This window comes from Cryptotermes secundus, unplaced genomic scaffold (assembly GCF_002891405.2).
Source record: "Cryptotermes secundus unplaced genomic scaffold, Csec_1.0 scaffold303, whole genome shotgun sequence".
Taxonomy (NCBI): domain Eukaryota; kingdom Metazoa; phylum Arthropoda; class Insecta; order Blattodea; family Kalotermitidae; genus Cryptotermes; species Cryptotermes secundus.
In genome coordinates this window covers 2,550,353-2,576,713 of record NW_019726229.1, presented here as the reverse complement: position 1 = coordinate 2,576,713, position 26,361 = coordinate 2,550,353, and the positions used below count along the sequence as shown (strand labels likewise).

The following is a 26,361-nucleotide window of genomic DNA, read 5'->3' as shown; positions in this document are numbered from 1 at the left end:
ATTTGAGGCTTTCACGGCGGTGACTATGAAGAAAGCAGTCTTCTGGGATTTGGCACCGTGTATATGTGGTGTTAACCGACGTTTCGGAGGAACGTATCGCCCCCATCTTCAGGGTTGAAGAAAAAGCAGTCTGCTTTACCGTTTCTCACGGTGTTGTCGCTTGCAGATTTCTTAAACTTTTTCTTCAACCCTGAAGATGGGGGCGATACGTTCCTCCGAAACGTCGGTTAACACCACATATACACAGTGCCAAATCCCAGAAGACTGCTTTCTTCAAGATTATGTTACGCTTAACATTATCAAATATTGCTCTTTCTGCAGTAGATGATAAAAATGAAATTTAACTCTTATTTGTCCTATGGCTTAATAATCTAGTGGTGATCTTCATTGGTATATGGTTTGCAAGGAAATGTCATCAGATAATTCTGTGGCATCGTCTGAACATTGCAGCCAAGTGCACATGAACATCAGATTGTAATTCTTATGAACACTGAAAAGTGTGTAAGAAAATGCAAGTTTTTGCATTTGGTTACAAGTAAAAGTCATTCAGAGCCATTAAATGTTGTAACCATTATTAACCTGTTAGTGATTGAAACAGTAGGGTGTAAATTAGTTGACCAGTCTGCCTTGTAAGATAATAATTTACATCCTCACATACAAGACTCCTAGGGGTCCTTGTGGGAGAAGGAGATATCTCAATTTACTTTCCTCACTAGTTGATAATTTAACAGATGTGCTGAAGGTAGCAGTCCTGTTTGTGTTCATTCAGTACTTCTCTCAAAAATGAAGTTGAGGCAGCCTAAACTGTTGGAGGAAAAAGTGATAGGAGCTGTAATGATAGCTCTGTGGAGCCAAATTTATCAAATAAATTTGGCTTCTTACATCAATAAGCCCTCCAATCTGTCATGACAGATGTTCATTCATGTAGCAAATGGGTGTGAATCCCTTGTCACTGCAATCTGAAGTGGGGCCAGTTGTATTGTCCCCCTGATGATGATGGTGATCATGGATGAGTGTGGAGCATTGGTGGAATAATTGACACAGGAAGTGTGAAAAGCAGTATTCAGAAAGAAACATGCCTCAGTACCACTTCATTCACCGTAAGGGTCATGGACTACCCTGCTGTAACAAACACTGGCATCCTTTATTATAACAAAGCTCTAAACTTTGCCTTTTTTTTCTAAATAATTCCATTCTAAGTTTGTCTGTGTATTTCTTCTAACAGGGACTGGCTTTCTGTAGAATTCAGCCTATAACAAATAGGATTCCAGTGTTAATATGTCCCTCCTGTGTATTTCAGTGGGCTGTTCTCTAGTAGATTTACAATAATATTTTGCAGGAAGGTGAAGTCTCACCATATGGACCACTGGCCAGCAGTAGTCACCAGGGTAGCATGAGTGACCTGTCTTTGTACAGCAGTCCATCTATGCCGAACATCTCCCTGGGTCGTCCACCCATCCACTCCAGCTTATCGGAAGGAGCCAAACTTGCACCGGTCTCAGAAGCGGAAGTACGAGCTGCATGTACAGCTAGATTGGGCATGCCCCTTACAGGACAGATGTTACCTGGAACTCTTCCTTACTACCCCACTCTGCCAGGTCAGTGCTACCAGATAATTCTTTTTGCCGTCCTAACTTAATTTTTGTAATATCTGTGGTACAAGTGGGAACTTTCACAAATACGTTAATAGCTCTCACAGACAGATGCTGGGGTTAAGTCTGGTCTTTTGCTGTACATGATGTCATGGTTGTGAGGGCTTTCTAAATATGGAGTTAGGAATAAAAACTCTTTATGATAACTTAAGTGGATAAAAAAGTAAAGGTATCCCTGAAAACAGGCCGTGGAGGCCCATAGAGTTGTGATATGTTGAGGTTCCCAAATTTTCTAGACAATCGGCTGATAGGTGGCGGCAACGTTGTCAGCCCTTTGCGCCGGCTGCCCTTTACCCCCAAGAATATTCCTGATACTCATTTCTGTTAGACGCTGAGTAGACCCCAGGATCATAATGTGGCTGGAAGGACTAGGCCAATTGAAAAAAATCCAATGACCTCATCGGGACTTGAACCCGCGACCTTTCGACTTGTAGCATACTGCCTCCAACCAACTATGCTACCACATGCCCCAAATAAGAGGATAGGTAAATAAATCATTAACCAGTAAATACTAGTGTCATGTAATAAATACAGGCGTTGCAAGAAAACGTATTACACCAGAAGTTTTCTGGAGATGAGCTAAAATACATACAGACCCCAGCTTATATAAGAATTTGGTTTAGAAAATCCTAAAATAATCCAGATTTTACGTAACTTAGACCTTTGATGTAAAGTGGGTGGCAGAAGAAATCTGCAGTACCTTCATTGTAAGTGAAATTAACATTTATCTAATTTTGGAATCCATAGTACTATGTATACAATATTTAATACAGCATGGAAGTCTCTGGTACTTACCCTCTCCAACAGCTCACTGGGATTTCTGACTGTCTGTGATTGAGCAGGTAGAAAAGGTGTTCATTAAATTTTGCTGTTTGAACAAAATAATCCCAAGGCTAGAGAAACCAGAAACATACAGCCTGTTTGCAGTGAACTAAGGATTTTACCCTCTCTCCCTGCACACTGCATCAAGGAATACTGCAATATAGTTTTGTACTGTAACTAAAATATTTCATAGAAATTTGTATCATATTGAACATATTGTCATGTGAATTAATATGCTCTACGTTCTGGCCAGAAATGGATTCGTCTTCATCAGTACTTCCCATTAGTTACAGGCGATTACAGTTGGTCCTCTTACTTTGTACTTCCCCTTCATCATCTTCGTCATTTGTCATCTTCTTTCTCCTCCCTTATTACTGTCCTCTTTAACTCCTATTCATGCATCCTCATGTCCTGCCACAGTAGATTCAAGAAACGGGCCTGGCATGCACATTATACACCCCTGCAGGAATGCTTCCAGCAATTTCTTATGTTGCTTATATGTTCATTGTTGGGATACAGACCATGATGTGGCATTAATAGCAGTAGGCGTCCTCTAATATTTCTGCGTCAACTTTCTGACACTTATGGCCTTATTCACAGTTGAGACTGTGGGCTCTCATAGTATTTGTGTCGAATTGAGTACATAGATTTCCTAATTTATTACATAATGTTGAACATTTTTAGTTTATTTTTAGACTACAGATACATTTTTAATCAGTTAGTGATAGAGGTAAACAATGCTAAGAAACAGTCAGTTTTATTGTATATTTGGATCAAATGGAACAACTGTAAACAGTCTCAGAAATAAGTTACTTATTGAAAGTCAAGAATATTTTGAAGACCACAGCTGCTAGTTTCTCTTTACAGTATGAATGTGTAAACTGATAATAAGGAACTTAGATCCATGTTTGCAGTGTGTGCTTTGGTTACAGTTGTTTCTGTAGTCAGGTTGCAATTTATTACATGTGAGTCAGTAGTAAACCACATCAAAAATATGAACAATTATTAATTTGATTATAATTAAATGATAGTTAACAGAAACTGTCCACTTTCATCATAAAGAATTTAGCTGTAGATTAATGCTTTGTACTTTCTAATTATATGAAATGTTGAAAAGTGTTGAAAGAAGATGTCAAGTATACAGTCTTTTCTACATAATGTATTTTATATGAATATTTTACAGCTGTATGATTTATATCTGCACATCAGAAATGTCAGTTGAATGGATGGTTTCAGTTATTGATGGTGACTACAGCAACCCCAACTCTCCTGGGTACATTCATAAGCAGATGCAGTCCCTGGAACAAGCTCGACCTGGAAACTTGCTGCCGAGCGTGTATCAGGGCGCTCCAATCACAGATACTCAGGTAATCATATTGATAAACTTGCTTAACTTTTAACGTCCAAGGTACACTGATCGGTACACTGATGAGTATGGCCATCGTAGTCGAAGTACCCGAATTTGTGCATTCGCGCATTTAAATGGCCCTAGTGGAAGCCCATGCACATGCCACTAGTAGAATCATATGCACAATCCTAACGCTCAAATATTTGTTACAGGTGGCACATGCAAGGTTGAATAAGCAAGGACACCGCCCTCTGGGACGTACCCAGTCAGCTCCACTACCTCTGGGACATCCTATGTTGGCAGGAAGCAGCATTGCCATTGTTCCCACTCATTATGAGGAGTACCTTCCAGAGAAGCAATTGTATGACCAGCAGCAGGCTCATAACTTTCTTAAGCAGGTTATTGTCATCATTATTGTTAACTAATAAGATGTATGAGGGATAGGATGTCTTTTACAGCCTGTTGTACTCACACATTGTCACCTTCCCTGTTTTCACTGAAGATGCTGTAATACCAAGTTACAGCACCATAACTGTTACATCAGTGCTGAAGAAAATGCAGACACACGGATCTTTTTCAGAAATTTAAAGGTAACAGCACCGCCACTGACCTGCCACTCTGGTTACCAACCAATTGCCTGGACTTCTAATTGCTCTCAAGGTGTAACAGATAAGACCTGACTGAAAGGGTTGAAGATAAGCAAAGCATGAATAGGAATAATGAATGGAAAAAGAAAAATATATTAAATTATGACATGTGGAATGTACAAACCACAGTGACAGGTCTTCTTTTTCTACTTCTGTATCATATAGCACAAAGCAATTAGGTTGTATTTTGATGAAGAACTTTGTAAAAATCCCCACTGTTTCACACACTACAAAGAAACCAAAAGGCGCAAAAGAAACAGGTCATGTATTGGAATGTGTAGCAGATGAGAAGCAAATGAAAGAGCCCATTCTGGTGTGATGCAGTTGATGCTTAAGTGTGATATTGCCAGTTATCCTTATTGGAAAAGCGGCCTCCGTAGTCTAGAGGTAACGTTCCCACCTCATGACTCGTAGTACGCTGGTTCAAACCCGGCGGAGGTCGTGGAATTTTTAAGGGCGGAAAAATTCAGGGAACAAGTCCTCCGGGAGGGACTTTAAGCCGTGGGTCCCGTGTCGTAGCTTTACGGCATGTAAAAGAACCTCATATCTCCTAAGGAGGTCACTGAGCCAAATTTGTAAGGACATTTCCTGCCCAACAGTAGTCTCTAACGCCTCTGATAGATGGGGGAAGCATTATGGATACCGCCAAGCCAGTAGAGGCTGAACTCGCTGGCTTGGTCGGGACTGATGGTAAGCACCAGTATCAGTAGGGTATAGAGACTGGTAGAATATCATAGAGGGAAGCACAATAGATCAAACTGGTCGCGGTGCATGGGGAAACCCACCCTCTCCAATAACTAACTAACTAACCTTATTGGAAGGACAGATAATGCATGTACAAAGAGTACAGTCTTTGGATCATAATGCAGTTTGATTCAGGGTACATACTACCTCTGTGGTCGGAGTCCCAGTTTAATCTGCACAAGTTAGCATGCCATCTGCTTATACTGGTTTCATGTTTGGCCTACTCTCTGTCCCTGAAGATAGAGACCCTCCAAAACATCAAGCTGTCTCTTAAATACACAGCATTTCAATGCACCATGGTGAGAACCTCAGATCCAACCATCCCAAAATGTGACTCAAGCTTTTATGAGTTTATCTGACTGTTAACTGGTAGTCATGCTCCAGTTGAAGGGAAAGAAGATGAAAACGGTTCTGTTTATAAACTCTTTTAAAAAACTTGAGACAATTAAAAAATGTGACACAGTGGTCTTCACAGGGATGTCACAGTTGGAAATATTAAAGTTTTCAATATTGAATCTGAAAGGGAAAGTATTTGCAGTGGAAGTGAGGAAAATTTAGAATATGTTCTGTAGAACAGTATGAATATTTTGAGCATTTTATTTCAACACAAAAGTTATCGCAAATACATGTTAGCCAGAGGTCAGAAGGTATTATTGCTTATGTGTAATATTTATTATATTATAATTATGTTATATATTATATTATATTATTATATTAAAATATATTATGTGTAATATATAATTTTACCATGGACCCAAAATTGCATCAGATCATTATTTAGTTATTTCACCCATTTCAGATACTGCCTCCCCCCAAAATTTGTAATATATATATATTGTAATATTTGTAATGCTTTGAAATAAAGCTGTTACAAGAACTGAGCATAAGGCGATTGAGAGTGGAGTAAGTAAAATGATTCAAGGAATTAACGAAAATACTAGAAGAAGAGCGTAAAACCTTAGAGAAGATACTTAGACAAGAGAAAGAAATTATGTCAAAAGAAGAAGGATTAAGAAAATTTAATGAATATTTACCTAGATTATAAGTGATAACAACGATACAATTCTAGCAGATGCAATTGGATATAGAAAATGCGCAGCAATGGCATAAAAACAAGGAATGTGGAATAATTTTTATCAGACTGTATGAATTTTATATTAGAATTCGTGTATGGGAAGTTCTGTATGTGTCGTGTGATTACTTATTTGTGTACTTACTGCAGTTGGTGCATTGTATTCTTCCTTGCTGTGTGTTTTGCTGCAAGGAGGGTTCATTTTGGCTCTTATATGTGGCAGTTATGCACAGATTTTATTTTCAAGTTCTACCTTTCAATTAACTTGCTACCAACATGTAGTTCAGTGATGCATAGGCTCTGTAAGTCAATAAATTAAAATTTCTGAACATGACACATCCGAGAGTGGCATGTACTCTCAGTAATATCATTGTGGATATTTGAAAGTAATGTTATGTTTATTTGTCTGCAGCAAATTCGGCAGACAGTTTTAACCAGGGTTGGAGGCAGAGGTCAGTCAAGTGGGGGGCAGCTGGATGAAGCTCCAGAAACCGAGGAGTCGGCTGAGGTACACATGATAGAGTCATTCGTATCCCCACTGTGGGAGTGATGGGGAGGATTTTATCATAATTGTGTGTTAGTAATGGTAGAGAGCACTCGATTGAGTTCATTAAATGAAATATTTGTCTTATGTCTTTAATTACAGATTTTCAAACGTACAAATTTTTGTGACTTTAACTTTTGCCATAAGCATGTTAAAATCTATACATATATAACGTGAAACTTGTACTGAATTGGAGATGCAAGTGAGACTTTCATGAAGTATAGTCTAAGTTGACCTTCCTGGTTTACGTTATACTTGTTAGTGAATTTCAGTTATGGCCACCATTTTTAACTTTATAAAAGTTGAGTTTCTTATGAAATTTTCACATTCCAAAGTTTCCTTTTTCTGAAATTATTAGAGAGATGTATGTATGTAGATCATTTCATCCGGGTGTCTGTGTGTGTGTGTGTGTGTGTGTTTGGGAGGGGGGAGAGGGGGCAGACAGGCACAGCTTGTCCTTTACAAGAACAATGAGTGTACAGGCTTCTTAGTGCGGACACATGTTCCTAGAGACAGAAGTACTGTGCCGGTGCATAAATATACTGAGATATTCTTAGTTCAGGAAAGTTAAATGTCATTCAAGTTTGTTCCTACAGTGATATATTTTTTATATAGATGATTTAAAGTACAAATATTGTGTGTACACTTTTCGTGTGCCTGTGATGTTAAGTGTGCTACCTTTGATCTGCACAAATATTATGAGTCCCTTAATAACTTTTCTGGTTGGGGAAAGGATAAAGAAAAGTGTCATGTCATACCATAGCAAATGCTAGTGACCCAAAAAAGTAGGTCGCTGTCTCTTTGTGCAGATGAGGAAGCATCGTTTGATGGTATATAATTTGTGCAGATGAGAAAGCATCATCAGAAAAACTAAGAAGCTAACAATCATCATTCATTGCTGCCAGTACTTTAATGTTAGATGTTCACCAGTAGACAAAGTGAATTTTGTGAAAGAGAGTACTGCATTTCTTCACTGATACCACTTTATCACTGTTGCTGGTGTCAAAACAAGAAAATTATTTTATTTAAAGTTTACCATGGATGGCATTTTTTAGGACTAAGGTAATAATATTTTAATATCTGTGTATATAGGTAATAGATCTGACAGATAGAAAAGGGAGTGAGGAGAGTGAGATCTCAAAACAGCAACGTGACCGGGAGCAGTTCTTGCAGCAGCAGCGGGACTTGATGATGAGAAACACACTTCAAGTCAGCGAGGGTAAGTTTGCTGTCACCGAATGTCTGAAATCTTAACAATGTGAATAGAAATGCTTACTGATAATGGCTCAGTAGCAGAACAGTAATACTGATTTCATAGAACTGACAGCAGTTAAAACTTTAATTATAATTCAGATTCTGCCTCGTCATGATGCTGTGTAGTCTTGTAAGAGGCTGAGGTTATAGAGGGAAGGAAATAATGAAGTCAGTTCTGAATGCAACATATTTTAAACAAATGCGTCTGACAGAAAGTTAAAATAACTATGCATTTGTCTCGAATGTCACAGATGACTTGTAGTGATGGTGGCGGGGGCAGTAGGGGTGGTGGTGGCTGCCACTGCCTACTCCCCCTTCCTCCTCTTTTTCCAGTATTAGGCCTATTGAGGCCTGTTATGGTTATTGCCAAACAGAATCTTCCAATCATTTGAAAGATCTTCTCAAGCATCCTTTTCCTTTTGTTTGATATTTTGATTTTTTTTTAAATTCATGTCAGATTTCTGTATTATATTTTCCACAAATTATGTTATTTTTGGAATTTGTATTTCAAGCAGCTTGTATTTTGAGTAAACACAAGTAAAGAAGTAATAATTTAAAATGTATTGTAGCCGATCAGCACTGCAGATCCATAATGTCTTAAAACTCTTCACTAGGTTCTGCCTTCAGTCCAAGGTCATCTCACATAGCAAGACCACTATCACGGGCATTATCCAGCCCATTAGTAGCCCTAGGCCCAACGGACATTCCTGCTTCATCATGTGTCGCAGTCAGCAATCACTGCAGCAGTGCAGTGGGTGGATCTGGACCACACAGACTTACAACAGGACTGGCATTTGACAGTCTGATGTTGAAACATGCCTGCATCTGTGGTGATAATTCGAGTCACCCAGAACATGGGGGAAGACTTCAGAGTGTGTGGGCTCGTCTGATGGAAACGGGGTTGGTCCAGAGATGTGACCGTGTGAGATCCAGGAAGGCTACCTTGGAGGAGATACAAGCCTGCCACAGTGAAGCACACGCTCTGTTGTTTGGTATGTTTTGTGGCAGGAATATTGAATTTACATGAATTATGCACTTAGTGGTGTGAGTAGCTGTTAAGTGCATTGTGACTGTGGTTTATGCACCAAATTTTTGAGACGATGACATTTGAGAAAATGCATAATGGTGAATTTTTATAATGAAAAGTTAAACAGTTCCGTCTAGTGTGACTGGTGAAGATTTTTCTTATTTCAGTTATTTATGCCCTTACATGTTTCGGTCTTCAGAGACTATCATCATAGGGACACCTTTACATCAATACAGTTGGAAGTTACTATTACAATATATGTTCTGAACATTAAAATATATACATATAATATTAATAATATACAATTGGGTATAAAATCTAAAGTTTTTACAAGTACTGCGGCTGTTCCAGTACATTAAAATATTTGTAATGTGTTTGTTAAGATTTTATTGGAATTTATAAACCAAGTAGGTTCATGTCATCTTTCTTATTATTTCTCTTGGCGGGGGTCGAACGTGTGCCACCTTGTCGTTCTCGAGAAGAGGGTTCTTTGATGTTGTCCTGTATGTGTATGTGGCATGTTGTGTTGGATTTTTAGTTAATATTTTCCTGTCCAGTTAAAAAAAAAAGCAGTGATATAGGTAATACTGGCATGTTTGTTTTTAGAAGTTTTTATTTCTGCTAGTTGGCTTCAGTTCCATAGGTGAGGGATATGGTTTGTGACTTCATGAAGGAAACTAACTGAATAAATTTCATGAAAAACATGTTTTCTGATATTAATTTCTTTCACATATTTGTATTAGGAGTATGCAGTTAATTCAAAACATTGTTTTTTGTGCAGATATATTTCATAATGTAAGATCATCTTACATTCAGAACAATCTTCTGTTTTTGGGAAAACAGAGAGGGATGCACTTTAATGCATGATGGGAAAGTCACTAATGTTATAAATTGAGTACCTACCTACCACTGGGCACTACAGCCCTGGGTGAGCTTTGGGCTCCTCTACAGCCAGTCTCCACAACCAATGCGAGCTGCCATAGGAATGGATCCACGCATGATGACCCAAGGCTGGTGGTTAGGTTTCTGAACAAAATTATTTTTGCAGGATGAGGTTAGCCTCATTCCCAACCCCCAACCCCCCAACCTGGAGGACCAGGGTATCTCTCTTAGTCTGGACTCTGCCCTTTGACCCTTCTGACATAGGTGACCCTACCACCAGCATAGCTCTCTCCTTATAAATTGAGTATAGTGAAGAAAATTCCTGTTCTTGTTTATATTCTCAAAATTGCTTCAAATTCTTGTCTCAGACTGAAAAATCATGCTTGCACATGTCTAAAATGAAAGGTTCAGCTTCGAACTGTGCCAATGTGAAATTGGGAAGAGGGTTCATGATGTTTTATCAACTGGATAGTGTATGCATTGTTGAATAAGGGTATGACTATGAATAAGGAATTGTAAATGTTGTGTAAAGAGATATTTTGGTGATGGAACCGAGGATCCCCACGTCATCTCAGAATCTTATTGCTTATAATGCAGCACACAAGATCAAGGGCCTGTCGTCACTCAGGCAGAAGATACTTTATCTTTGATGTGAACTCAGCATTGAGCAGGCTGGCTTGGGCAGTAGTGCTTCTTTTTTGTACTCTTGAGGTGCCTGGCTCAAATCTCAGACAGGACAGTATCCTGGCCGAGGATTTCATGGTTTTCCTCAGCCCCTTCAAGCATATGGCAGAATTGTACCTTGATATAAGCCATGACTGTTTCATTCTCCACCCTTCCCAATTCTTCTTCATACATTAATTATCCTACCATTTCATTTTGCATAGTCAGTAGCTATTGGCAGTAATATTAAATAAACTAGAAGTAAATAAAATCAGCTAACAGTGTGAGTGAACTATGTGATTTTGCTGTCTGAATGTGTCTGTTACTGTGCCCGCTACCACTCTGTCAACTAAAATCTGGGTCTCATATCTTAACATTACCTGTGCTTTATAGGCAGGTTTTCTCAAAACCTTATGATTTTTATGTATTCCAGTTCAGTGAATATCAGTGGTGTGTAGTAAACACTGGAGTAGTGGAGATAAGCACATAGTGTGTAAAGATTTATACACAGAAGCACAGACCTCCAGAAGATAGGGCTTGAATAATAAATTTTGTGACATTATTTTATTCACTTAATGTAGGACCTGATACTCCTATTCCTAACATGTCAAAGGCTACATACCTTTTATTCAATTTCAGATTCCAAAATTAGAAAAGATTCCAAGCACAATATGAACCCATATCACATATATATTTCGTATAAAGTAGGATGAGGTGCTACATAGCATCTGTTTATGTCATTCTCCAGGTACAAATCCATTGAATCGTCAGAAGTTAGACATGAGCAAACTGTCACAGCTTCCCATTAAGAGCTTTGTGCGTCTGCCTTGTGGTGGTATCGGTGTAGATTCAGACACGACGTGGAATGAACTGCACACAGCGCCAGCTGCTCGTATGGCTGTTGGTTGTGTTGTTGATTTGGCATTCAAAGGTGAGTATGTAGTGATACAGTTAGTCAGAAAAGAAACATTTCTGATTTTCAGTAGTTTTGAGTTTTTATTGTTTTTTTGTTGTTTTGATGGGATGGAGAGGACAGGCTAATATACCATCCTGCTCGCTGGTTCCAAGTCCACAGGGAGTAGGCAGAAAAATAAGTCTGGTTGTTTTATAGCCGCTCCACATAGTTGTGTGAGCAAAGGAAGGTGGGAGCATTTGAGCATGCTGCTTTTTCGAGAAACACCACAGACTCAAGGTCGTCCCTTCTGGATAGTTTTGGAACTAAGGAGATCGACATCACCTGGATGAAAATATGTGGAGATCATGACTTGAATCAGTCTTGGTGAAGCAGCAGTTGAGTTGGGAGTGACAATGAACTTAGAAGCAGTGTATGTGGGGAAACAGTATGTGCCGTGAAACACAAATAGTGAGTACAGTGGAAGTTGTACCAACAAGATGATCAGAGAGAATAATGTGGTTGCATGCTGTGAAATAGGGGTGGAGTAGAGGAGCTTACATCAAGACTACTGAAAAACTGAAAATAACTGCTCCAGACAAGATAAACGTTGCAGTATGATGCGTCAGTTAGCATATGCAACTGGCGGGGAATGTAAGGAAGCGTAACAGCTTGAGGAAGGTATGGAGGTGGTCAGTCCATGGGACTTCTTTACATGCCGGCCTCAGTTTGATGTGCTCACTCCCCCCCAATGATGTCAAAATGCAAGAGAGAATTTGAGAGCCATGATTTGTTTATTTTGCAGTACTGGACACATGTTGTCACATTGTGTATAAAGAATAGCCGATCACTGTTTCAGGTTTTCCCAGATTATGCCACATTTCATTAGTTTGTCAGTAATGGTAGCATCTTTCAGGACTCTGATCCTTTTCCTCTGTTGATTCAAATATATGAGGGCAGATCGAAAAGTATTTGCCCCCATTTTTTCAGCCACAATATTACACAAGCAGGGAAATCAAAATACAGGCAGTGTTCTAAGCACCTTTGACTATTTTTCCACCAAGTCACCACCCTGGTTCAGGCATTTGTCCCATCACACCACTGGTTTGGAGATGCCACTGTTGTAGAATTTGGCCGGTTGAGCATGGAACCACCACCGGAGAGCAGTTTTTACATCGTCATCGGAAATGAACCTCCAGCCTGCCAGGAATTCCTTCAGTGGACCAAACACATGGTAATCACTGGGGGCGAGATCTGAACTATATGGTGCATGCTCCATAATCTCCCATCTGAATGACTGCAGTCGGGTGGCGGTCCTGTTTGCCTCATGAGGCCTGGCATTGTCATGGAGGAGAACCACATCGTCCACGAGAATCCCCAGGCAGTGTTCAGTAAATCCAGTTACCAATCCAAACCCCATGTCTAGTCACTAACATGTGACAGTATATAATACCTATACATGAAGGAAAATTACTGTTATGTAAATCCTGATCTTCAGTGTTTTAAAGTAGATGGAATGATGAGTTTTTTAACATAACATTCAGTTGTTGAGCCCTCATCATTATCCAAGACTGATGTAGTATGCCACTAACTGCAGGAAACTGAGGCACAAACTGTGAAATAGCAGCAGCAACCATGAGCTGATGACACCTATTAAGGTAAAGTAAATGTGTTCCTGTACCTATTCAGGTACAGGTATGGGGGAATGGTGGTATAGCTCATAGCTGTGTTTAGTCGCAACCTTAGAACTAGATGGAGATGAGCAGTTATCTTCACACCCTAGACACTTTTGCCTCCAGGGCTAAGAGCCCATGGTACTCACTGAACACAATGAAAAATATAACTAAGTAGAATAAAGTCCATAAATATGGAAGGATGCATATTTTGTGTAGAGTATTAAATGTATTATTTTTTCTGGTGGCTACAGGAGGAAAAACGATTTGCATTGTTTCATGGAAAGAGGTTCTTATGTCAACTAACTATAATAAAATAGGAAGGGTCCATGTTTCCATGTTGATACATAATTTATGTAAAATATACTGTTATGATTTCTGGGGTGTTGTGACTATAGACGGGGTATGGATTGGTGAATGGCTTTATTGACCACTTGTATACACTGTACAGATCACTGACACACACACAGACTAGTGTCCTCAGTCTATTACAGTCCCCATTAGCCATTTTCTGCCAACAGATTTAACACAGTGGGGATTCCCCAGCTTCTCTCACTCAGGTCCTCTTGTTACAGCTGCCCATGCAGAATTTTTGTCACCTGACAACTCAGGTAACTGGGTCCCAGGCTGGCAGCCATTTCACACTAACCATCAAGCTACTTCACGTCACTTCACTCAACTGAATTTGCTGACAGCTCTCAACTCCGGAATTGGACTGACCCTGTTTATAATATTTTGGCATGGACCACATAGAAAACACCATTCCCATTATTATAGTCCAACAATACCTCAATTGTTGAATGGGTATCTGTTGTTGCAGGAAACGTTTTCCAAGCAGTTTCCTAGTGATAGCCCAGGTATTTTTGATGTGTTTACCAGCTGTTGGTTAGAATTGGGCGTTTGTTTATCCATCTATTGCACAGCAATGGCTGTATGCATCCGTTTCAAGGTCTCCGCCCAGCAGCGGGTCTGTGCACCACAGTACTTATTAAATGTGATGTGATTTCTTTCAGCTGCTGCAGGAGATATAAAGAATGGGTTTGCTGTAGTTCGGCCACCTGGACATCATGCTGAGGCCTCTCAGGCAATGGGCTTCTGCTTCTTCAATTCAGTTGCTATTGCAGCCCGTCTGCTGCAGCAGAGGCTGGACATGCAGCGGATTCTCATTGTGGACTGGGTTGGTGCATCATTTCAGCATATTGAGTAGAATTTCTTGCTAGTTTATGGCTGAAACAGATATTCTTGCCTTTGAATTCTACCAAGCAGGTTGTGCATGAACCATTAATTTACATAAATTGTAGTGTCATTAATCTAATTAGAATTACCTCCACTTTCTAAAGGCCCATACCTGCAGAGTATAGCTGTTCGTGTAAGAAACATCCATTCATATGTAAGATTTGAAGTTTTCTTGGAGCTTTTGAACTCTAAACTGAGTCAAATCTTAAAATGGATATAAATTGTCACTGAAATATTGACTTGGGATCACTGAAATTAAATGCTTAATGAAGGAAAGCTTTAAACTGAGAAACATTAGAAGGGAGTTCCACTGTAAATTTTTCTGCAGCTTTAATGGACTAATTCCTCCGTGATGTTGACACTAAGAAATGATATGTTGTTTTTCCCTTGTAACTTTTCTGTTTTCATGGTAGTTACACATGTTCACTTGTTTATTGTAGGATGTGCACCATGGTAATGGAACTCAGCAGATGTTCTATGATGATCCAAGAGTGTTATATCTCTCTATTCATCGTCATGATGATGGTAACTTTTTTCCAGGCACTGGAGGACCAACAGAGGTAATGGTCAGATTACAGCTTTTTCTTTGTATTTAAAAGCTTGTCTTGGAAAGAAAATCTCATGTATTTACTAAGTCACTTTTTTGACATTCCTGTTACATAGCCAGCATAAAATAGTATTAAAGTAAGCAGATCATTGAAATAGTTTGCTATATTATAACAGAGTTGCAACCAATCTCGTACTGACAGAGCAGTTTTGCCAGGTGGGAAAGTACATTGTCTTAGATCTAATATTTGTTGTGATTATACAGAGAGCTATAATACCTGTTGATTACTACCATTGCTATTGCCTTTACGAGGGAGTTGTATGTCAGTTGTGATAGAGTAAAATGAAGTAATGAACAAGTATCTTAGATATGTAAGATTTGAGGCTTTCACGGCGGTGACTATGAAGAAAGCAGTCTTCTGGGATTTGGCACCATGTATATGTGGTGTTAACCGACGTTTCAGAGGAACGTATCACCTCCATCTTCAGGGTAGAAGCAGACTGCTTTTACCGGTTCTCACGGTGTTGTCGCTTGCAGATTTCTTATACTTTTTCTTCTACCCTGAAGATGGGGGCGATACGTTCCTCCGAAACGTCGGTTAACACCACATATACACGGTGCCAAATCCCAGAAGACTGCTTTCTTCAAGTATCTTAGATGTCTTTCTGACAGGTGTGTCAGTAAAAAGAATTCCTATGCCAGAAGTGGCAGATCTACAGCAAAATATGGCATGAAGTGTAACACAGCAATAGAATAGCGGAAAAAAGAAATTGCCCTGTGCTTAACTAATTAAGTACTATGCCATGAAGACATGGGGGGGAGTGGGTATATAGACCCTTGTTTCGTTGACCCTGGCACTAGTTGGAGGTGACTGGTCAGCTTCACACCCCAACTGCATTATTACCAGGGAAAGAGACCCTTGTACCCATTGGATTTGAGGCTGAGTGGGCCCCAGACCCTACCAGGACTTGAACTTCAACCCCCCTCAGTCATCCAGCCTGTAGCCAGTCGCTATTCTGACTGCACTGTACCAGCTTCCAAATAGCATAAAGAAGCAAGAGTGAAAATGAGGTTTCTGGGAATTCTTATGGGTGACCAAATTTTGGCATATGTGACATTTAGGGACAGATAGTAAAAACAAAAGGGCATGTAGGACAACGTGGAAACAGATAGAAGGCAAAAGCTGTTGGTTCTAAATTTTATCAGTTAACACAAGCAGTAGATGAGGTGGTTAATGATGATAAACATATCCAAGGAACTAGGGAGAGGCAACAGGCAAAGTATGGCATTTTAGAAGTCGCTTTCTGATTGGAGGGACATGGTAATGAAGGATATTTTGATTCATTGAAAGTGAAGGAATATTATTTTTTGAAGGATGTGAAGAGGATTTGCAATTATAAGCTACAGTGTTGATTATTTATCCAGATTGGGGAGAAGTGGTGGGTGCCCCTTAATTTTAGTGAGGTTTGCCATTCTTTTGCACTAATTACAGTTTGGTCAAAATACTGAACTCTAGCCAACTTAAAATTAGGTTACAATAGCACCTCTCAGCTGAAGTTAGGAGGTCAAGGTGGGAAATGAGTTCCCTACCTAGTGTATGTGAAAAGAACTGGGTGCAGAATATTTTTAAGAAGACATCAGCTTGCTGTGGATAGACTCTTTAGATAATATTATAGTCAATTTTACCTACCACACAACATATTTTTATTATTATTACACAGCATGTTTCGACCTCAAGAGGTCATCCTCAGGTGTACGAACACAGCTGTGTAATTACACACAATCACATTCGTCTTCTCACTTATTCGACCCTGTATCTTATTCAGGCTCACGCCTGATATATTATTGAGCATGAGCCTGAATAAGATACAGGATCGAATAAGTGAGAAGACGAATGTGATTGCGTGTAATTATACAGCTGTGTTCGTACACCTGAGGATGACCTCTTGAGGTCGAAACATGTAGTGTACTAATAATAAAAATATGTTGTGTGGTCGGTAAAATTGACTCTAATATCAATTAAATACACAACAGGATGCAAGAAACAATTAAAGACTCTTAGATAACTTAGGCTGTCTTAAACAGACTGAATTGAAGCAGTTAGAAATCAGATGGGCAACCCTAGGGTCTTGCAATTTATTGAGATGCCAGGGATGAATCAGAAAAAAATGGGTTGATGGAAAGGAACTGATCTTGTGGAAGCTTCTTGTCTCAAAGGAGATTGTAGACAGAGAAGCTGAGCAGTGTTTGAACGTGATGCCATGTAATGGTCTCCCATCACAGGAGAGGTGGGACATGGCTGTAGCAGTAGGAATGATGTCACCATGTGAAATGTTCAGGTTATAGCCGGACAGTGCAATCTCAGGAACTGAATTGTGAAAAGTTAGGGTGATGGATTATTGAAGGCTAAAGGTAAGGATTAGGGAGACTGTAATGGAGTTTTTAAGGGAACACAGTAGCATTGTTGGTTGAGGCACAATGCTGCAAACCAGAAAATCACAGGTTCAATTCCTGATGAGTTCACGGAATTTTTCAGTTTACCTAATCCTTCCAACTACACTGTGGCCTTGTGGTTGACTCAGCCTCTAACAGAAATGAGTACCAGGAATCTTCTTGGATGTAAAGGATGGCCTATGCATAAGGCTGACAACCTCACTGCCACCTGTGAGCCAATTGTCTAGAGAATGTGGGAGCCTCGATGTCTCACAACCCTATGGGCTTCAGAGCCTGTTATGGGAATAGCTTTACCATTTTATAGGAGTTACGATGAAACAAGTTATTAAGACAGCACCACACGCTGCTAGAGGGTACACACAAGCAAGGGGCGTATTACAGACAGCAGATGCAGCAAAACAACGGCCTAACAAACAGAAAAACAAGCTGTAGAAATGAACCTTTTGGAATATCACATAGCTCCAAACAAGTGGACAACACCCCTTATGAGGTGGAATAGGATATTATGAAAAAATTTTAATAGAAATTTTAATGGATTTTAATTAATTATTTACGTTATTTTTAAGTGGACTGCAGTGTGTGGTTTTGTGCACAATAGAGTAGTGTAACAGTTTGCATGCCTTAAAGACACCTGAAGATGGCCATCTTTGGCCGAAACATGTTAAATGGTGAATAAACAATTGTTGCGTTGTTGACGGACTGTGGATAGAGACGTTCAATTAAAGATTTGCAACAGAATGCTGAAATACAGAATTATCATCATCATAATCATTATGTCTGTTGCAGCAGTTGCATTTGTATGTGAATAATTTATGTCTTGAGTGGTTGTTCTGATGTTGCCAAACAGTGCAAGACTGATATTTTGGTTTTTCTGTTACTGCAGTGTGGTGCTGGTGAAGGAGTTGGGTTCAATGTGAATCTAGCATGGTCTGGTGGCCTTGCCCCACCAATGGGAGATGCAGAATACTTGGCAGCTTTCAGGACTGTTGTTCTGCCTATTGCAAAAGTAAGAGGCAAATTAATGAAAGGTTTATGAAAATGTGTAGAGAGAAGTTTACAGGCATCTTCCTTAACAAATTCAGATTAATACATGTCATTACCACATACCTAGAAGTAGTGAAGAGTGAAAGGTACATTAGTGCTGGTGCTTTTCAGGCAGCATAAATCTTTCCTTCAGAGTGTTGTAAGAGATGGAGTTCCTACATATGCTTTTACATTTGGATTTCTTCATATTGCACTTATAAGTTTCTGACAGCAGGTGAATACACTGCAGTACAGTATATTTTCATAAGTGAGAAAATATGTGTATGCAATGCACTGTGCATAAAAAGTGCTTTACATTTTTTGTTTAATTTTTAGATCATGCATTAATATTTACTTACAGTTTTGGATTTTTAAGATATAATTTTTCTATGGTAGTAAAATCCAGGGTCCCAGTACTGTTACTACCAAAGCTCACTATTGGACACAATTCTGAGCAAGCTTCAACCATCCCAGTCCTCATAACCTACTTCCTGAAGGTCCATCATAATAGTATTCTCCCATGTCCAAAATTCTTTATGATACATGCCTAGCCCATCATGCCTTAATAATGTGGGGCCTTGTGATTTTTCTAACATTTACATAAGTGTAGAAGTAAATGTCCATTAAATGAAGCCAGTTGATTGAACATTTGCTGAATAGGGTTAAAACATGCTGCATCAAAGTTACCATTTAAGCATTTTAAATTCTATAAATACTGATGCTGGCAGACTTCCTTCCTTCCTTCCTTCCTTCCTTCCTTCCTTCCTTCCTTCCCTTTCTTTTATACATGCTGCATAGATTATGTTTTGGTGTGTTCAGTTTGGCAGAATAAATTTAATTTTTCTATATTTATTGTAGTTGGCTATAATGTGCGGAATGTTGAAAGCTAGAAATGTGATTTTGAAATGTATACTATTGTAATTATTATGAAACAAAATAATATTATTTTGTTATATTTTCTAGGAATTTGCACCAGAAATTGTCTTGGTGTCTGCTGGTTTTGATGCAGCTGCTGGCCATGCTGCTCCGCTTGGAGGTTATAAGGTGTCACCCGCATGTTTTGGTCACATGACACAACAGCTCCTAAAGTTAGCTGATGGAAAGGTGATCTTGTCACTGGAAGGCGGGTATGATCTTCCGTCCATCTGTGACTCAGCTCAAGAATGTGTCCGTGCTTTGCTAGGAGATGACCCCAGTCCTTTGCGAGAGGAGGAGTTGATGCGATTGCCATGTCACAATGCTATTGACACATTGCAGAAAACAATTGCCATTCAGGTATGTTCAAAGCAGATATGTAGTGAATCTACCATTTTTGTTTCTGTGCAGTGTAGTTGTCATACCCCTAATGAATTAGAATGCTAACAAATGCGTTTGATAGGACCAAGGTTTGGTGTAAGTTATTTAGGACATGTAAGTTACAATCCGAATCATTTAGGAATAGGGAATTTAAATGTCCCACGGTGTCACTGATGTCTGGATTGTAATGTTGGGGTAATGGTATTGTGGGGCTTTCTTAACGTGTGTCTTTGTCATTACTCCTATGACAACCCACTTCTTCGGAACAGTTTGTTGGCCCTGAAAAGGACCGTGGCTGATGAGATGATTGACCGGCGAGGTAGCGCGGCGCGCGCCGGTAAGGAGAAAGGCTAGTGAATGGCGAGTGGCCTGGCCGCAGTGCGGCCGTGGCTGGAGGTTGCTTGGTTGCCGTGCGGCAGCGTGAGTTGGAGGTTGCTTGATCGCTGCGCGGCAAATGGCGGAGGTTGCTGCTGGTGGTGAAAGGCTAGTCGAGCGCGGTCGTAGGAGCCATGAGGCAGTGGCTACGCCAGATGGCCAGTGAGTCGAACCGTAACACGACCACCGGCGAGTCCAGGCGCTGTGCCCCAGTGAGTCGGGTGTGAGAGCGCGGGAGGGCCGAGGCAGTCGTGCCCGGCGCAGCCTGCCGATGTCTCCGAAGACCGAGCGCTGGCGACGAAGCCTGCTGGTTGAAGTTGCTTGCTCGTAGACTGATGATGAACTGAATTAAACTGCATAACTCGACTCTGGGGTCGCTCCTTTTTATACGCTGGTCGGTGGGGCGGAGCCAAACTCGAAAGTGAGGAGCAAGAATTGATTGGCTAGCGCGCGTAATGGTGTAGACGCGGGCTATCGCCGAGCGTAGTATAAATGCGATCGTTTGAAGCAATCTGATTGGTTAGCGCGCGTGATGGTGAAAAGTGATGTGAAGAGCGAGCGTTGCCGAAATGCGTGATAATGTGGGATGTTCCCACAGTATTATTATTGGAGGGGGTGGGTTTTCCCCACGCACTACGACCAGTTGTTGATCCATTGTGCGTCCCCCTTTGATTTCTACTGTCCTTCCAGTACTGGTGCTCGCTATCAGCCCCGTTCTGCCAGCGAGGTCGGCCCTCTCTGGCAGTGGTACCCGATACTTCCCCATTGGAAACTACTTGGGCGGGAAACTTTTGCCTAATTTTGCTCAGTGGTCTCCTAGAGACATGAGGATCTTTTACGTGCCGTAACTCTACGACACAGGACCCACGGCTTAAAGTCCCTCCCAGAGGACTTGTTCCCAGAATTTTTCCGCCTTTAAAAATTCCACGACCTCCACCGTGTACCTTGAGTCATGAGGTTGGAACGTTACCCTAGACTACGGAGGCCGCTTTGGGGTAATGGTATTTATATTGAAAACTGTGCTTTTGGGCCTGCTGGAACCGTGCATGCACCATCATCGATGATGAAGGTTAATGCATTCTGTTTCAAAATAAAGTAGGCATTGTGAGACTTATGAATTTGATTAAATCATGAGAAAGAATCTCTGAATTTCAATTCAAAACATTCATTTTTCAGTCTTGAATTTCAAGAATTTTCTGATAATTGTTTTTGCTTTGCACATAAATCTATCAGCCATCATGAATTTGAGTGATATACACACAAATTTTATAAGACGTTTTTAATCCCCTTTAAGTTTTTCGTGTTTTTATGCCACAGTTTATGCTCTTTCAGTATATTTCTGTATATGATGAAGGGTGTGTTCATCCATTACATTTTCTTTCATGTGTTTTTGTGGTTGATATTCAGAGCTGAAGCCAGTGATCATATGGATTATGTTTCATTGTGATACTCAGCTGGTATGATGAGAGGCCTGGGGCTTCAGCACCTATCTTATATTGCATATTAGCCAAGTTTTTGGAAGAACTGTAATATTTGCTTGTAACATATTTCTTTAGCATGGATCATGTCAAGCAGAACAGCATATATCGAGCATACTGAAGGTGCCCCTCAACATTGGCTTTATATCAAGGGTCTGCTGTATATATTATATATATATGAGAATGTAAAAGCGGTAAAAATTCCAAACAAATTCTCAATATCCAAGCCTCTTGCAGCTACATTTAGCTGTGTATTGATGAAGTGAGAAAGAAAAGAGTACATGTGAAATAAGGGGCTCAGGTATTCTGACAGAAGTTGATACAAAGTTTATGGTTTAGGGAATACATTGGATGTAGTTATTTATGTGGATCTGGGCTCTACATTTCTCCCCTGTCCTTTATGTTTGCATAGACTGGATTACTTTTTGAGCACAGTAAAATGTTAAGCATGATTCCAACATTCTGTTATAGCTGGATTCTTTTACCTTTCTCTAACCAGAAAATTTGGTTACCAGCATGAGTGAAGAGATTCATATCAAACTAGAATGTATTCTGTTGACTTTATACATTGGTAGTTACTGAGTATGTAATGTCCATGTACATTTATTTTACCTGTGGTTGCTTTGTTTGAAGCTCCCTCATTGGCCATGCATCAAGCGCACAGCGCATACAGCTGTCTGTTCAGCTGTGGAAGCTGTACAAAAGGAGAAGGATGAATCAGAGACAGTGACTGCAATGGCTAGTTTGTCAATGCAACAACAAAGCAACAGTTTACAGTAAGTGTATCATCATCTTTGGAGTGTTGTCATACTTGTGTAGTTTGGCTGTCACTTCTATGAAGCATGCAATTTGTTATCCATTTGGCATATAGACAGTTCATTAGGAATTAGAAAATATTTACATTCTCAAATTCATGTATAGATACTAATTTTCAATTTCATGTAGTTGTTATGGTGATGTAATTCCACATAGAAAGTCAATGAATACAGATATGAAATAATACATAAAACACAGAAGTTTATGTTAAATATTTTCCTTCTCTCTCTCTCTATCCCCCCACCCATTTTTTTAACCTTCAGATTGGCACTCTTATAATATGTAATTTTTGTTGCAGGACACCTGAGCATTCCCGAGGCTCATCAGAGGAACCAATGGAGCAGGATGATGCTAAGTGAAGCTGTTGCAGAGTGCTGGACTAAGCTGCCATGTTGTGGGCATATCACATCTATTGTCAGCAAGTTGTGGGTCGGTTGGTGGTGAAAATAGGTTTGGTTTTGGAGGTCTGGATGCTAGATACTTTGTCTGCGGAACAGTGGCGGATGTCTATGCGAGGTGTCTGTGATTTGGCTACTTTAAACGAAGAGCTGAGTACACCAAACTATGAAAATGTATGCTCTTACTTCTCTGGTGGTTAGCTTTCAATTTTTACGAATGACAAATACTTTCGTAATTTCAAGAAACAAGGCTAACAAATTGTAATGAGGCTGTGTTTAGACTGTTATGTTGGGAAGCCCCGGTGAACTGCCAACGTTCGTGTTACTTAAAATTCCTAAAGAAGGGGGATGGTAAGTGGCATTAGAGCAATTTATGAATGCTTTAGAGCTGAAAAATATATCTCAGAATGGCTTTAAGTAGCTGACATAGTTGAATTCTCTTTAATGGTGGAATTGAATTTAATTTATAAAGGGAGATGGACACCATTTCTTCACGTTACATTGTAATGCCACCTGGGGTTTGATGACTGATCAGTTATTTTGGATGATGGTTGCTCAATTTCATGAGAATTTTTCTCCCTTTTTGTCTTTTCATTGTTGGTGTTTGGTAGTATTTTGCTGTACGCTGCTGACTGGAGAGAGCAGAAAGGCTGGTTGGTCATGTTTGGTGCTTTGACATTATCAGAATGAAGAAGTCAGATGTATTTCATGACTGTTCTTATAAAGGCAACGAAATACTATGAAACTTGTTGGACTAATTGGGTCAGAGAGTGCCTCAAATCATACAAAATTGTTTCTTTAAAGTAAAGAAAAGACAGTAGTATTAGTGAGCTGATGCTGAACACTTGAACACAGTATAGGTTCAGTCATGTAAAAGCTTATAATTAGATGAAATATTATTGTCATTGTATTTATAGAAGATTATTCATATGTGAGAAATATTTAAAACAAAAAGTGCAGGACACTTATTTATAGAGTTTTCTAAGATCATTGGAGCAAAGTTTTCCATTTGTTATAAAAATTGTGGCATTGCAAAACAATCGAATTCTAAGATTCTGTACAGAATGTTTCTATAATAGTTAATAATCACTAGGGCTGAATTGAGTTATTAATATACCTTTTTTTCAGATGCTGAAGTGATAGTTGTGCAGTACAGTTGTTAATTTTGGTATTTATATACCATGTATCTTTAAAACTGGCTAGATTGTTTGTATGTTGGAAAAACAAAAATAACAAAAATAATGTGTGATAATTGTGCATACAGAAAGAAGAGCATTTATTTTTATGTGAAGCATTTTAAATTTCAAACATGTTGTAATAGATAACATTTTTTCAAGGTAAATGGAGTGTGAAATATGGCAAAACATAGAAGAACGTTTTCAGGGGTTCTGTTTAAGATTTGTGGTTGAGGTGAACAGATGTAATACAAATATATAAAAGTCTTGCTGTCCATGCCTCTGTTGAAAGTGTGAGAGATTTTATTGTGAAGCTTCAGAGGAAGCTTGCCTAATATTGTTAATTGTTTAGAATATTTTATCCATATGGTTAATTTTTAAAGAATAGCAAGTGACAGTTGATATGATATAATGTGAAGGGTTGTGACTGGATGTATATAGTGTACTTGGAATCATAAGTTTTATATAGATACTGTCTTACATTCCTGTTGGAGTAACATAACTAAAGTTGAAAGTGTTTTCCATACTTTTTCTAAGTTGATTCATCATCAGAAGGAGGGATATGTGTCTGTGCAATTTTGAGGGCAGGACTTCAGTGCTCTGTTTCTCAGTTGGAGATAATGTCAGTGTTTTATGTTATAAGTAACCAAAACTGTTTCATACATGTTCAGTATTAGTAGAAACATATGCTTTTAACTAATTAATTTTGGTTGAAAAGCAAATTGGTGTTTTAGTTCTGTTGGCTGTAAAATTCCAATATGATCAATTAATATGTTGCTTGGAGAAAGTGGACCTGTTGGTGTAACATATAATGTGTAATACATAGTTGAACAATATTAACAAATTAGATTATGATGATCATGTTGAGTATCATTCTTTAGTATGAAACTGATCTATATGAACTGGATCCCTGTAATTTTTGCAGTGTGATCGAATGGGCATACACCCAGCAGACAAACAAGCACAGATTGTATTTATTTATTTAAAATATGTTGAGTCTTAGACATGTTTTCATCCATGTGGAGCACCTATTAGAATCACAGTTTGTCCGTCTGTCTGTATGTATGAAACAACTTGAGAACCACTGAACAGTTTTCATGAAATTTGATGTTGGGTAATTTAACTAAAATTTGTCAACCCATTCCAATTATGGATGAAATCAGAGGCTTCATTAGAGAACATATTACATGAAGACCTATGCACATTTGTTCATATATTTCAAACTTAAGTCATGCATAACGAACCAAATATTTATGAGAGAAAAAATTGAACTGAAGTTTTAGAGAAAAATGAAACACATTTTATGCCTGATGTACATTTTCAGTAAGTCTTAAGGATTTATAGATAATTGAACAAAAGGGAGTGAACATGCCGAAATTGTTACTCTGTGTGTACATTTCCTAACTTGTGTGGAATGTAATAAATGATAACGCGAACTTCACAACGGATTGTTAATTTGTGAAACGTAAGTTGTTTTACCGTAATTTTAAAAGTAAAAAATTGTGATAATTAACTTTCATATATGTAACATGTACATAAATAGATAGGACCTATGACAGTTCTAGGACAAGATATCCAGGTGTGCAGAAATTCTAGAAAGCAACCTGATGTGTGTTAATTGTCCCTTATATGCTGTTTGATATACAATGCTGAAAAACGTTTATTGGTGTAAGAAGATGGAATCCTTTGTTTAATCACTTGCCCGTTATAAATGTTTTATGTAAAAAGAAAGCAAATGACTATCCAGAAATACATTGAAAATCGTATCTTGATGGTGGTGGTGATAATGATAATGAAAATGTAATTACTTGCCTATATATACACATAGAGTACACGTATGAAAATAATTTAAATTCTGTTATTTATTAGAGCATTTCTAACAGCTAAGTCTGTAATAGGCATGCACTTGAAATACATAAATACAGAAGAAGACAAAAATTGACAGCAGCAACAGTTATAATAATAAGGAAGGAAAGAAAGAAAGAAAGAGAAAATGTAACAATTAATTGAATAGGATTACACAAAGGTAAAGTGTCATCTAGGAAATTGCATTGCTTCCAAAAATTTCAGCAAATTGACATTACTGTTAACAGCGCTGGCATGCCTGCCTGATTATTGCTTTCAGCGAAAATGAACAAGTCACTAATTAAGTTAGTGGGTGCACAAAGACCTACAGTATTTGCAATAGACTGGTATTTTATATTATCCTTTAAAAAGAAACGAAGGTGGCATTGTCTGGCAAAAAATGTTTTTTTTTGATTTTAGACATTCCAAGATCAGGTCATACTTACTGACTTACTCATGGAGCTGAGCTCTTCTGGAGAAGTCGCCAATTCTGCAGCT

At 39.0% G+C, this 26,361-nt stretch overlaps 1 protein-coding gene across 12 annotated transcripts in view; it reads left to right on the top strand.

Moving 5' to 3' along the window:
- LOC111864014 (histone deacetylase 4) overlaps nt 1–26,361 on the top strand; it is a 283,673-nt gene extending 257,312 nt beyond the window's left edge. For all 12 annotated transcript variants that reach the window (XM_033751288.1, XM_033751286.1, XM_033751284.1 and 9 more), the window contains 13 exons: nt 1,340–1,598; nt 3,711–3,841; nt 4,035–4,220; nt 6,698–6,793; nt 7,922–8,048; nt 8,698–9,075; nt 11,404–11,586; nt 14,234–14,397; nt 14,897–15,016; nt 18,341–18,463; nt 19,444–19,755; nt 22,263–22,405; nt 22,744–26,361. In XM_033751288.1, coding sequence (XP_033607179.1) covers nt 1,340–1,598; nt 3,711–3,841; nt 4,035–4,220; nt 6,698–6,793; nt 7,922–8,048; nt 8,698–9,075; nt 11,404–11,586; nt 14,234–14,397; nt 14,897–15,016; nt 18,341–18,463; nt 19,444–19,755; nt 22,263–22,405; nt 22,744–22,804 — 2,283 coding nt within the window. In that variant the 3' untranslated portion in view covers nt 22,805–26,361. The remainder of the gene's footprint in view (nt 1–1,339; nt 1,599–3,710; nt 3,842–4,034; nt 4,221–6,697; nt 6,794–7,921; nt 8,049–8,697; nt 9,076–11,403; nt 11,587–14,233; nt 14,398–14,896; nt 15,017–18,340; nt 18,464–19,443; nt 19,756–22,262; nt 22,406–22,743) is intronic.